The 15,006-nt window shown below is 36.4% G+C and overlaps 1 protein-coding gene across 1 annotated transcript in view; it reads right to left on the reverse strand.

Annotated features, from left to right (window-relative positions):
• The window catches only part of BRCA2 (BRCA2 DNA repair associated), a 408,071-nt gene extending 407,717 nt beyond the window's left edge, over positions 1–354 (reverse strand). Inside the window, exon 1 of the mRNA XM_053708460.1 lies at positions 254–354. Within this exon, the coding sequence (XP_053564435.1) occupies positions 254–320 (67 nt within the window). The 5' untranslated portion in view covers positions 321–354. The remainder of the gene's footprint in view (positions 1–253) is intronic.
• Positions 355–15,006: the final 14,652 nt, after the last annotated feature.

Consider the following 15,006-nt stretch of genomic DNA (forward strand, 5'->3'; position numbering starts at 1 on the left):
ACGTAATTAAACTTTGTATTCTAAAATATTTAAGCATTCAACAAGCGTATGATCACTGGAAAAGCTACTTTTTTTTTTTTTTAAATGTGACTTTAAAATGAGTTTTTGCAGGTTGGGATTTCTGCATTAAAAGAAAAGCAGGTAAATTACTGTGCAATACATTTTTTCACTGTATAATCAAACATTTTATTTAACTCCTAAGAGTGGCACAAGTATATGATGTATCATGTACAGTCCACCACAATTTCATTACCTGTACCACTGCAGTGAATCTTAAACAGGTCGAAGAAAGAGGGTTGTTCATATTTTGTAGGTGCCATTCTCAGTCAATATCACCATTGCAAAACAATAGATCTAAAAAAAAAATAAAGATTTCTTCAACTTAACAGTATAGTAAAATAGATGCTGTTTATCATACCAACTGCTCAATACATTCTATACAACTTTATATTTTAGGACTTAAAGGGACAGTCAACCCAAATTTTCAAATATGTAATTTCTATTAAGTTGCTAACGATGTTTATTTTGCACTGTAGCCTAATTCATTACCCTAAATCGTTTACAAGCATTACTACTTACTTGTTTCCTCTTTGCAAATTAAAATGCCCGCCTAACCCCTCCCATATTTCGTCATCAACATCCTAAGTTTGTTGAGTCTCCAGCTCTATGTCGGCTACTTCTTGAAAATCCAAGCGCCTGATTTTTTGCGCATGCGCATTGCGTTTCTAACGCTAGGGGGAAGGAACTCAAAATACTTTCCCAAGTTCCAGCACGTCTGATATTTCAGACGTACCAGTGTGCAGCCTGTTATTGTAGTCTGTGAACAGTCTCCACAGTGTGCAGTCATCCTAGTTTTTGAGGTCTCCGGCAGTGTGCAGTTATTGCGAGGTAAGTAACAGATAGGCTGCGGGTACATAGGAAGCAGCTAAATGTCTAGAGCTCTTTAGATTAGTACATTACCGCAATTATTCAGTGTGTATGTGACCTCTTCCTGCTGAAGCTCAAAGCTAAACCTCTTGTCATTACGTGCTTGTTCCTGCTCCATCATCTGGTATTTATATTTCCCCTTTGAATCAAGTACAGTACTCCTTATAAAACCGGAATAGAGAGCCTGCTCAAAACAGTCAGCTTTATTATTAATCCTGCTGTAGATCACAACTTAGTCACAAGTGTTCTTCCCCTCTCACCATAGATGAACACTATCACTTTTACTCACAAAGCGGATAAAGCACTAATTTGACATTTAGGGAAAATGTAGGATTTGCAACTTTTAATATATTTAGATAGATTCATTCCAACACTGACCTTCCACCCGCCTAACAGTGAGAGGACCAGGAGGAAGCTGAGTTCAGCAATATACACGTGTAAGTGTCCTGTAACTCAATGGGACGGGCAGGTGCTGCATACTCTGGTATTTTAGCGGTATATGTATTGCCCACCGCATCGCAGTTATCTGGTAAAAAGGAATCTGTTTAGTCTTTTCTGTGTAACAGAGACAGCTGCAGCTGAGTGTTCTTTCGATAATTCAATAAAATATGTAATTACCATTCCTTTGACCTACCCGTAGGATCACTGTTAGCAATCACCTCTTCTTGCAATCCTTCATACTTGCGTGACGTCTCTGTTACTACTTTCTTTTTTACTATATATATATATATATATATTACTATATATATATATATATATATATATATATAAGAAGTAAGTGAGTTGAATCCAGCACCATAGGTTTTAGTAAAATTTCTTTCCCACCTGTGTGCACGTTACCAAGGAGTATCAGCCAAACTCCAGTGTATACAGTCCATGTAAAAAACAAGGTAACAGCACCACAGCACACAATCTTCTTTTAAAGGTGAAAAATCTTTATTTGAGGTTTAGCAACCAGTAAAAAGCGACGTTTCGGACCTACATAGTCCTTAATCATGCATAAGTTACAATCAAACAAACTGACTTTAAAAAGGGTATCTGGACCAATCATGCTTCAATTCTCAGTGTTAATTGGTTTAACCCATACCTATCCAGGTTTGTAAATTTCAACAACACAGTGACCTCTAGTGGTACCAGAATATGTTCCATCATTTAAAACCATTATAAAAACAAATACAAATCATAATCTCTATTCAGACCATATGGATGTAATGTGTTCAGACGTTTAATCCACCATACTTCTTTCTGTTTTAATTTTAGTTCCCTATTACCCCCTCTTCTATGATGGGGGATATGGTCAATCACTTGAAAGCGAAGCTGGCTTACTGTATGACCCATATTTGTAAAATGTGCTGATACTGGAAGTGACATATCTTTTGATTTAATGGATGCTTTATGTTGACTAAACCTATCCCTGGCGGCTTGGGTGGTCTCGCCAATGTAACAAAGACCACATGGGCATTTAAGTAGGTAGATTGCATAGTTGGTTTGGCATGTATATAACCCATTGATTGTATATTGCTTTCTTTTGTCATTTTGTGCTAAGAATTTCCCTTTAATAACTGAATTACATTGAGCACAGTGTAAGCAGGGGTAACAGCCTTTATTAGGGGTAGTTAGATAATTTACATCAGACATTTTAGATGTACCTATATCAGCTTTTACTATGTGATCCCTAAGATTTTTTACCCTTCTATATGATGGCATAGGGGGGAGTTTAAATGATTCTATCTCTGGATTATATTTTGACAAAAGATGCCAGTGTTTTCTTACTATTCTAAAGATGTCATTGCTCTTGTCACTGTATTCCATAGAAAGCACTAATCTATCTGTTCCTTTCTCTGTTGGTTTTTTATCATGTACTCTATCCAAATCCTGAATGTTTTTAGCGATATTTTCTTTTGGATATCCTCTTTGGATAAATTTATTGCCCATAGACACTAGTCTTTCTGGCAATACTTTTTGATCTCTAACTATTCTTTTAGTACGCAAAAGTTGACTCCTGGGTATGGATTTAAAAACAGTATCAGGGTGGAAACTTTCATATCGCAGCAGAGTATTTCTATCTGTGGGTTTTACATATAGATCTGTACTTAATGTATTTCCATGTCGATATACAGTTGTATCCAAAAAGTTAATCTTTTGGATAGAGTAAGTAAGGGTAAATCTTAGACCTGTCATAGAGGCATTAATATCCTCAACAAACTGTATCAGGGACTCCAATGAGCCCCCCCATATGCCAAAAATATCATCTATATACCTTAGCCACAGCTTACAATGGCTGATGAATGGCTGATTAGTGTAGACAAATTTGTTCTCAAAGCCACTCATGAACAAATTGGCATATGAGGGGGCTACATTGGAGCCCATGGCTGTTCCCCGCTTTTGCATGTAGTAAGTGTCTTGAAAGAGAAAATAATTGCAATATAGGACAAGTCTCAACATGTCATCAAAAAAGTCAATCTGGGATAGATTATATAAGCCACTGTCACTCAAAAAACTTTTCACAGTCAATAGACCTGCCTCATGGGGAATAGAGGTATATAGATTTACCACATCCAGTGAAAAAATTAACCAAGTATCCTCTATTTCAATCCCCATAAGTTTTGAAAGAAAATCATTTGTATCCTTAATAAAGGATTTTTGCTGTTTGACAAATGGAAAGAGGACTTTGTCCAGAAAGATAGAGATATTAGAAAAAATAGAATCGGTACAGGCCACAATAGGGCGTCCTGGTGGATGTAATAAGCTTTTATGTACTTTGGGTAATGTATAAAAAATAGGTGTTATGGGGTATTTATTATACAGAAAATCATAGACCTGTTTAGAAATAATGTTATGAGTCAAAGCTCTATCTAATATGCCCTTAAGCTCTCTTTGTATTTCTTTAAGAGGATCATGATCCAATATTTCATAAACCCCTCCATCTGACAGCTGTTGTAATATCTCCTGCACATAATAGTCAGTGTCTAACACTATTATTGCTCCGCCCTTGTCAGCATTTTTTATGGTGATATTTTTGTTATTTTTCAAAGTAGATATAGCCTCCCATTCCCCTTTTGTGAGGTTATGTTGTTTTGTGTAAGGATTTAATCTAGTTTTTTTCATTAGATTAGCAACATCTTGTTGAACAAATTTAACAAATGTTTCTACACCTGAGTTGCTTGTTGGAGGTACATATGAAGATTTTTTGTGCAGATTTAACTTTTTCAAATTCAAACATTCACTCTGCATATCATCTTCATTTATTGCATTAGTTTCACTTACATTGGCTACATTTTTACCACCATATATTGATTTCAACCTTAGAAGTCTGAAAAATTTGTATAGATCTTTGTCAATTTCAAACTCATCACAATCTTTCACTGGACAGTATGACAAGCCCTTCATTAATAAGCTATGCTCATTATCTGTAAGCTTATATTTCGAAATATTAATAACCAGATTAGTTTCAACATTTGCCTGTGGACTAGCATTGGGTATCACAGGTATAAACTCAGACAGTGTACTATCTACTATGTCACACTCTAGGGAGTTAATTTCAGGCAGTTCATTTCCCCTTATTATACCACACTCTAAGAGGTTAATCTCAGGCAGTTCATTTCCCTCAAGTGGATTTTCAGATAACACTGGAGTACTAGCAATATTAGACAGTTCGTTCCGTTCATTTCCCTTTATAAAGTTAGTAACAGGCAGTTCATTTTTGTTAAACAGTAAGGGGTTAACAACCGGCAACTTTTTTACCTCTATTGTTGTTTTCTCATACCCCTGCGATGTCTGGCTCCTCTCCGTGACCGCTGCGGCTGCCCTTGCTGGTTCCAGGAACTCCGTGTGTGCATCTTGTACTCCCTTTGATCGGCGGTGCTTCCGCCCTCCCCTCCGGTGTCGCCTTCTGAGCCTGTGTCTAAAAAACTCTCGCCGGATGATGAGCTGTCTTCCTTTTCTTGCGCTGCTGTAATTCTCGGCTGTCTCCTCCAGCGTGGGCCCTCGCGTCGTGGCGTCTGGTCATGTGACCACTGATACACTCTGTTGTTGGCATAGTCCGTTTCATCCCGTGCAAATTTAACCCTTTTCCTTTCTTCCAGGTCTGAACGGTATTGTGCCAGTAATGCATCTACTTCTTCTTTAGTAGTTTTCAGCATATCCAGGGTGAGTTTAGTTTCCATCATTCTTTCCACTTCTGATACGGTTTTTTTCTGTTTCTCAATTTCCAGTTGTAGGCACTCCACGGTCAAGACGATAAGGTCAAATGAGCACTTATTCAGAATGCTCTCAAATTTACTTTTATACATTTCATTGTTAGATAGAATGGTGGGCCTCAGTTTAACTCTTAAGCCTCTGGGGATCCTTTTAATACGGTAGTATTCTGCAAGTGTCACAGAATGCAGTTCCAGAGATATCAATTTTCTTTTTGTTCTCTCATACTCTTTTTTAGTGTCTGCTTCTGCAGTGACCCTTAAAAAATTCCTTGATCCCAGGGCCAGTGAGGTGATGCGTGCTGCATCTATGTCTGAATAGGAGAAAGTAGAAGGCTGCTTGTCCTCCATTGTGTTTTCACTCACTACAGGTGCTTGTGACTCTGCTGATTCCATGAACAAGAAGTAAGTGAGTTGAATCCAGCACCATAGGTTTTAGTAAAATTTCTTTCCCACCTGTGTGCACGTTACCAAGGAGTATCAGCCAAACTCCAGTGTATACAGTCCATGTAAAAAACAAGGTAACAGCACCACAGCACACAATCTTCTTTTAAAGGTGAAAAATCTTTATTTGAGGTTTAGCAACCAGTAAAAAGCGACGTTTCGGACCTACATAGTCCTTAATCATGCATAAGTTACAATCAAACAAACTGACTTTAAAAAGGGTATCTGGACCAATCATGCTTCAATTCTCAGTGTTAATTGGTTTAACCCATACCTATCCAGGTTTGTAAATTTCAACAACACAGTGACCTCTAGTGGTACCAGAATATGTTCCATCATTTAAAACCATTATAAAAACAAATACAAATCATAATCTCTATTCAGACCATATGGATGTAATGTGTTCAGACGTTTAATCCACCATACTTCTTTCTGTTTTAATTTTAGTTCCCTATTACCCCCTCTTCTATGATGGGGGATATGGTCAATCACTTGAAAGCGAAGCTGGCTTACTGTATGACCCATATTTGTAAAATGTGCTGATACTGGAAGTGACATATCTTTTGATTTAATGGATGCTTTATGTTGACTAAACCTATCCCTGGCGGCTTGGGTGGTCTCGCCAATGTAACAAAGACCACATGGGCATTTAAGTAGGTAGATTGCATAGTTGGTTTGGCATGTATATAACCCATTGATTGTATATTGCTTTCTTTTGTCATTTTGTGCTAAGAATTTCCCTTTAATAACTGAATTACATTGAGCACAGTGTAAGCAGGGGTAACAGCCTTTATTAGGGGTAGTTAGATAATTTACATCAGACATTTTAGATGTACCTATATCAGCTTTTACTATGTGATCCCTAAGATTTTTTACCCTTCTATATGATGGCATAGGGGGGAGTTTAAATGATTCTATCTCTGGATTATATTTTGACAAAAGATGCCAGTGTTTTCTTACTATTCTAAAGATGTCATTGCTCTTGTCACTGTATTCCATAGAAAGCACTAATCTATCTGTTCCTTTCTCTGTTGGTTTTTTATCATGTACTCTATCCAAATCCTGAATGTTTTTAGCGATATTTTCTTTTGGATATCCTCTTTGGATAAATTTATTGCCCATAGACACTAGTCTTTCTGGCAATACTTTTTGATCTCTAACTATTCTTTTAGTACGCAAAAGTTGACTCCTGGGTATGGATTTAAAAACAGTATCAGGGTGGAAACTTTCATATCGCAGCAGAGTATTTCTATCTGTGGGTTTTACATATAGATCTGTACTTAATGTATTTCCATGTCGATATACAGTTGTATCCAAAAAGTTAATCTTTTGGATAGAGTAAGTAAGGGTAAATCTTAGACCTGTCATAGAGGCATTAATATCCTCAACAAACTGTATCAGGGACTCCAATGAGCCCCCCCATATGCCAAAAATATCATCTATATACCTTAGCCACAGCTTACAATGGCTGATGAATGGCTGATTAGTGTAGACAAATTTGTTCTCAAAGCCACTCATGAACAAATTGGCATATGAGGGGGCTACATTGGAGCCCATGGCTGTTCCCCGCTTTTGCATGTAGTAAGTGTCTTGAAAGAGAAAATAATTGCAATATAGGACAAGTCTCAACATGTCATCAAAAAAGTCAATCTGGGATAGATTATATAAGCCACTGTCACTCAAAAAACTTTTCACAGTCAATAGACCTGCCTCATGGGGAATAGAGGTATATAGATTTACCACATCCAGTGAAAAAATTAACCAAGTATCCTCTATTTCAATCCCCATAAGTTTTGAAAGAAAATCATTTGTATCCTTAATAAAGGATTTTTGCTGTTTGACAAATGGAAAGAGGACTTTGTCCAGAAAGATAGAGATATTAGAAAAAATAGAATCGGTACAGGCCACAATAGGGCGTCCTGGTGGATGTAATAAGCTTTTATGTACTTTGGGTAATGTATAAAAAATAGGTGTTATGGGGTATTTATTATACAGAAAATCATAGACCTGTTTAGAAATAATGTTATGAGTCAAAGCTCTATCTAATATGCCCTTAAGCTCTCTTTGTATTTCTTTAAGAGGATCATGATCCAATATTTCATAAACCCCTCCATCTGACAGCTGTTGTAATATCTCCTGCACATAATAGTCAGTGTCTAACACTATTATTGCTCCGCCCTTGTCAGCATTTTTTATGGTGATATTTTTGTTATTTTTCAAAGTAGATATAGCCTCCCATTCCCCTTTTGTGAGGTTATGTTGTTTTGTGTAAGGATTTAATCTAGTTTTTTTCATTAGATTAGCAACATCTTGTTGAACAAATTTAACAAATGTTTCTACACCTGAGTTGCTTGTTGGAGGTACATATGAAGATTTTTTGTGCAGATTTAACTTTTTCAAATTCAAACATTCACTCTGCATATCATCTTCATTTATTGCATTAGTTTCACTTACATTGGCTACATTTTTACCACCATATATTGATTTCAACCTTAGAAGTCTGAAAAATTTGTATAGATCTTTGTCAATTTCAAACTCATCACAATCTTTCACTGGACAGTATGACAAGGACCACCAGGACGCCCTATTGTGGCCTGTACCGATTCTATTTTTTCTAATATCTCTATCTTTCTGGACAAAGTCCTCTTTCCATTTGTCAAACAGCAAAAATCCTTTATTAAGGATACAAATGATTTTCTTTCAAAACTTATGGGGATTGAAATAGAGGATACTTGGTTAATTTTTTCACTGGATGTGGTAAATCTATATACCTCTATTCCCCATGAGGCAGGTCTATTGACTGTGAAAAGTTTTTTGAGTGACAGTGGCTTATATAATCTATCCCAGATTGACTTTTTTGATGACATGTTGAGACTTGTCCTATATTGCAATTATTTTCTCTTTCAAGACACTTACTACATGCAAAAGCGGGGAACAGCCATGGGCTCCAATGTAGCCCCCTCATATGCCAATTTGTTCATGAGTGGCTTTGAGAACAAATTTGTCTACACTAATCAGCCATTCATCAGCCATTGTAAGCTGTGGCTAAGGTATATAGATGATATTTTTGGCATATGGGGGGGCTCATTGGAGTCCCTGATACAGTTTGTTGAGGATATTAATGCCTCTATGACAGGTCTAAGATTTACCCTTACTTACTCTATCCAAAAGATTAACTTTTTGGATACAACTGTATATCGACATGGAAATACATTAAGTACAGATCTATATGTAAAACCCACAGATAGAAATACTCTGCTGCGATATGAAAGTTTCCACCCTGATACTGTTTTTAAATCCATACCCAGGAGTCAACTTTTGCGTACTAAAAGAATAGTTAGAGATCAAAAAGTATTGCCAGAAAGACTAGTGTCTATGGGCAATAAATTTATCCAAAGAGGATATCCAAAAGAAAATATCGCTAAAAACATTCAGGATTTGGATAGAGTACATGATAAAAAACCAACAGAGAAAGGAACAGATAGATTAGTGCTTTCTATGGAATACAGTGACAAGAGCAATGACATCTTTAGAATAGTAAGAAAACACTGGCATCTTTTGTCAAAATATAATCCAGAGATAGAATCATTTAAACTCCCCCCTATGCCATCATATAGAAGGGTAAAAAATCTTAGGGATCACATAGTAAAAGCTGATATAGGTACATCTAAAATGTCTGATGTAAATTATCTAACTACCCCTAATAAAGGCTGTTACCCCTGCTTACACTGTGCTCAATGTAATTCAGTTATTAAAGGGAAATTCTTAGCACAAAATGACAAAAGAAAGCAATATACAATCAATGGGTTATATACATGCCAAACCAACTATGCAATCTACCTACTTAAATGCCCATGTGGTCTTTGTTACATTGGCGAGACCACCCAAGCCGCCAGGGATAGGTTTAGTCAACATAAAGCATCCATTAAATCAAAAGATATGTCACTTCCAGTATCAGCACATTTTACAAATATGGGTCATACAGTAAGCCAGCTTCGCTTTCAAGTGATTGACCATATCCCCCATCATAGAAGAGGGGGTAATAGGGAACTAAAATTAAAACAGAAAGAAGTATGGTGGATTAAACGTCTGAACACATTACATCCATATGGTCTGAATAGAGATTATGATTTGTATTTGTTTTTATAATGGTTTTAAATGATGGAACATATTCTGGTACCACTAGAGGTCACTGTGTTGTTGAAATTTACAAACCTGGATAGGTATGGGTTAAACCAATTAACACTGAGAATTGAAGCATGATTGGTCCAGATACCCTTTTTAAAGTCAGTTTGTTTGATTGTAACTTATGCATGATTAAGGACTATGTAGGTCCGAAACGTCGCTTTTTACTGGTTGCTAAACCTCAAATAAAGATTTTTCACCTTTAAAAGAAGATTGTGTGCTGTGGTGCTGTTACCTTGTTTTTTACATGGACTGTATACACTGGAGTTTGGCTGATACTCCTTGGTAACGTGCACACAGGTGGGAAAGAAATTTTACTAAAACCTATGGTGCTGGATTCAACTCACTTACTTCTTGTTCATGGAATCAGCAGAGTCACAAGCACCTGTAGTGAGTGAAAACACAATGGAGGACAAGCAGCCTTCTACTTTCTCCTATTCAGACATAGATGCAGCACGCATCACCTCACTGGCCCTGGGATCAAGGAATTTTTTAAGGGTCACTGCAGAAGCAGACACTAAAAAAGAGTATGAGAGAACAAAAAGAAAATTGATATCTCTGGAACTGCATTCTGTGACACTTGCAGAATACTACCGTATTAAAAGGATCCCCAGAGGCTTAAGAGTTAAACTGAGGCCCACCATTCTATCTAACAATGAAATGTATAAAAGTAAATTTGAGAGCATTCTGAATAAGTGCTCATTTGACCTTATCGTCTTGACCGTGGAGTGCCTACAACTGGAAATTGAGAAACAGAAAAAAACCGTATCAGAAGTGGAAAGAATGATGGAAACTAAACTCACCCTGGATATGCTGAAAACTACTAAAGAAGAAGTAGATGCATTACTGGCACAATACCGTTCAGACCTGGAAGAAAGGAAAAGGGTTAAATTTGCACGGGATGAAACGGACTATGCCAACAACAGAGTGTATCAGTGGTCACATGACCAGACGCCACGACGCGAGGGCCCACGCTGGAGGAGACAGCCGAGAATTACAGCAGCGCAAGAAAAGGAAGACAGCTCATCATCCGGCGAGAGTTTTTTAGACACAGGCTCAGAAGGCGACACCGGAGGGGAGGGCGGAAGCACCGCCGATCAAAGGGAGTACAAGATGCACACACGGAGTTCCTGGAACCAGCAAGGGCAGCCGCAGCGGTCACGGAGAGGAGCCAGACATCGCAGGGGTATGAGAAAACAACAATAGAGGTAAAAAAGTTGCCGGTTGTTAACCCCTTACTGTTTAACAAAAATGAACTGCCTGTTACTAACTTTATAAAGGGAAATGAACGGAACGAACTGTCTAATATTGCTAGTACTCCAGTGTTATCTGAAAATCCACTTGAGGGAAATGAACTGCCTGAGATTAACCTCTTAGAGTGTGGTATAATAAGGGGAAATGAACTGCCTGAAATTAACTCCCTAGAGTGTGACATAGTAGATAGTACACTGTCTGAGTTTATACCTGTGATACCCAATGCTAGTCCACAGGCAAATGTTGAAACTAATCTGGTTATTAATATTTCGAAATATAAGCTTACAGATAATGAGCATAGCTTATTAATGAAGGGCTTGTCATACTGTCCAGTGAAAGATTGTGATGAGTTTGAAATTGACAAAGATCTATACAAATTTTTCAGACTTCTAAGGTTGAAATCAATATATGGTGGTAAAAATGTAGCCAATGTAAGTGAAACTAATGCAATAAATGAAGATGATATGCAGAGTGAATGTTTGAATTTGAAAAAGTTAAATCTGCACAAAAAATCTTCATATGTACCTCCAACAAGCAACTCAGGTGTAGAAACATTTGTTAAATTTGTTCAACAAGATGTTGCTAATCTAATGAAAAAAACTAGATTAAATCCTTACACAAAACAACATAACCTCACAAAAGGGGAATGGGAGGCTATATCTACTTTGAAAAATAACAAAAATATCACCATAAAAAATGCTGACAAGGGCGGAGCAATAATAGTGTTAGACACTGACTATTATGTGCAGGAGATATTACAACAGCTGTCAGATGGAGGGGTTTATGAAATATTGGATCATGATCCTCTTAAAGAAATACAAAGAGAGCTTAAGGGCATATTAGATAGAGCTTTGACTCATAACATTATTTCTAAACAGGTCTATGATTTTCTGTATAATAAATACCCCATAACACCTATTTTTTATACATTACCCAAAGTACATAAAAGCTTATTACATCCACCAGGACGCCCTATTGTGGCCTGTACCGATTCTATTTTTTCTAATATCTCTATCTTTCTGGACAAAGTCCTCTTTCCATTTGTCAAACAGCAAAAATCCTTTATTAAGGATACAAATGATTTTCTTTCAAAACTTATGGGGATTGAAATAGAGGATACTTGGTTAATTTTTTCACTGGATGTGGTAAATCTATATACCTCTATTCCCCATGAGGCAGGTCTATTGACTGTGAAAAGTTTTTTGAGTGACAGTGGCTTATATAATCTATCCCAGATTGACTTTTTTGATGACATGTTGAGACTTGTCCTATATTGCAATTATTTTCTCTTTCAAGACACTTACTACATGCAAAAGCGGGGAACAGCCATGGGCTCCAATGTAGCCCCCTCATATGCCAATTTGTTCATGAGTGGCTTTGAGAACAAATTTGTCTACACTAATCAGCCATTCATCAGCCATTGTAAGCTGTGGCTAAGGTATATAGATGATATTTTTGGCATATGGGGGGGCTCATTGGAGTCCCTGATACAGTTTGTTGAGGATATTAATGCCTCTATGACAGGTCTAAGATTTACCCTTACTTACTCTATCCAAAAGATTAACTTTTTGGATACAACTGTATATCGACATGGAAATACATTAAGTACAGATCTATATGTAAAACCCACAGATAGAAATACTCTGCTGCGATATGAAAGTTTCCACCCTGATACTGTTTTTAAATCCATACCCAGGAGTCAACTTTTGCGTACTAAAAGAATAGTTAGAGATCAAAAAGTATTGCCAGAAAGACTAGTGTCTATGGGCAATAAATTTATCCAAAGAGGATATCCAAAAGAAAATATCGCTAAAAACATTCAGGATTTGGATAGAGTACATGATAAAAAACCAACAGAGAAAGGAACAGATAGATTAGTGCTTCCTATGGAATACAGTGACAAGAGCAATGACATCTTTAGAATAGTAAGAAAACACTGGCATCTTTTGTCAAAATATAATCCAGAGATAGAATCATTTAAACTCCCCCCTATGCCATCATATAGAAGGGTAAAAAATCTTAGGGATCACATAGTAAAAGCTGATATAGGTACATCTAAAATGTCTGATGTAAATTATCTAACTACCCCTAATAAAGGCTGTTACCCCTGCTTACACTGTGCTCAATGTAATTCAGTTATTAAAGGGAAATTCTTAGCACAAAATGACAAAAGAAAGCAATATACAATCAATGGGTTATATACATGCCAAACCAACTATGCAATCTACCTACTTAAATGCCCATGTGGTCTTTGTTACATTGGCGAGACCACCCAAGCCGCCAGGGATAGGTTTAGTCAACATAAAGCATCCATTAAATCAAAAGATATGTCACTTCCAGTATCAGCACATTTTACAAATATGGGTCATACAGTAAGCCAGCTTCGCTTTCAAGTGATTGACCATATCCCCCATCATAGAAGAGGGGGTAATAGGGAACTAAAATTAAAACAGAAAGAAGTATGGTGGATTAAACGTCTGAACACATTACATCCATATGGTCTGAATAGAGATTATGATTTGTATTTGTTTTTATAATGGTTTTAAATGATGGAACATATTCTGGTACCACTAGAGGTCACTGTGTTGTTGAAATTTACAAACCTGGATAGGTATGGGTTAAACCAATTAACACTGAGAATTGAAGCATGATTGGTCCAGATACCCTTTTTAAAGTCAGTTTGTTTGATTGTAACTTATGCATGATTAAGGACTATGTAGGTCCGAAACGTCGCTTTTTACTGGTTGCTAAACCTCAAATAAAGATTTTTCACCTTTAAAAGAAGATTGTGTGCTGTGGTGCTGTTACCTTGTTTTTTACATGGACTATATATATATATATATATATATATATATATATATATTATAGGCTGTAACAGTATTGCTCTTTCTTTATATCGTTTTATCCTATTTTAGTATAGCCTCTTACTACTGTAGGTCGTTTGTCATGTTCCTTTGTTTTATTGTTTTGTTACATTTTGTTGAAAAACACATCACCAATTCTTCCTTGCCTGAAGGATTTCTAAGCTCCCACTATTGCCTGACATTGTAAAAGTCTAGCCCTTCCCAGCTCATCCAATAGTTTGTTATATGACTTTCTGGCTTCAACAAATTGATCCTGTTTAACCTCTTGTTGTAGTGTTCCAATTTAACATGCATAGTGAATAAAGCAACCTTTTTTTATTCTTTTTTTAAATGGAATTTTGGCGAAAATAATTGTCTTCTATTACTAATGTTCTCTATATATGTTTGCACTTTGCAAGTTGTGTTATATTCTATCTATCATCACATTTGTTTGAATTTCATTTAGGGTTAACCACCCCTTTGGTATGTGGTGCTGCAGCATCCACTGTCAGGCAAATATTTGAATGATTTTTGGATAAGTATCTGTTCCACCATTCCAGTGCTAGGTTATGTTGGATGTAAATAGTTGAGCTTATCATGTTTTCTTCATAGTCCAATTTGATGGATTGGTTTCAATGCAATTGAAAATAAAATCCGCAATAGACTCTTCTTACAAACGAGAGATGATACTCTGAAGTCCATATATCCTGAGACTAATATAGATAGCATTTATTGACTTTGTTTTAATACACCTAACTGAAGATGTCCCTACATATGTTTAAATACAGGAGATATATATATATATATATATATATATATATATATATATATATATGTGTGTGTATACATAAGTGTGATATAACTATGATTCTCAGATATAGGAAAGCTAAGGACTCAAATATTTTATTTTGAAACAAGTGTTGTTTTTCGCAACTATAACTACTGCTATTGTATCTATGAAATTTATCGTATTAAAAAAATTAAATTAAAAAGATACTACTTATTGGGATACTGGGTCAGTGTGTACAAATATATATCGTCATACCATAAAGATGCAGTGTGTGCTAATATACAGGAATAAGATACTGGGGCATGTGTAAATATATACAATTACAGAATACTGAGGCCTGGGTACAAACGTTCAATAATACTACAGA

The sequence above is a fragment of the Bombina bombina genome, chromosome 3 (assembly GCF_027579735.1).
Source record: "Bombina bombina isolate aBomBom1 chromosome 3, aBomBom1.pri, whole genome shotgun sequence".
NCBI lineage: Eukaryota > Metazoa > Chordata > Amphibia > Anura > Bombinatoridae > Bombina > Bombina bombina.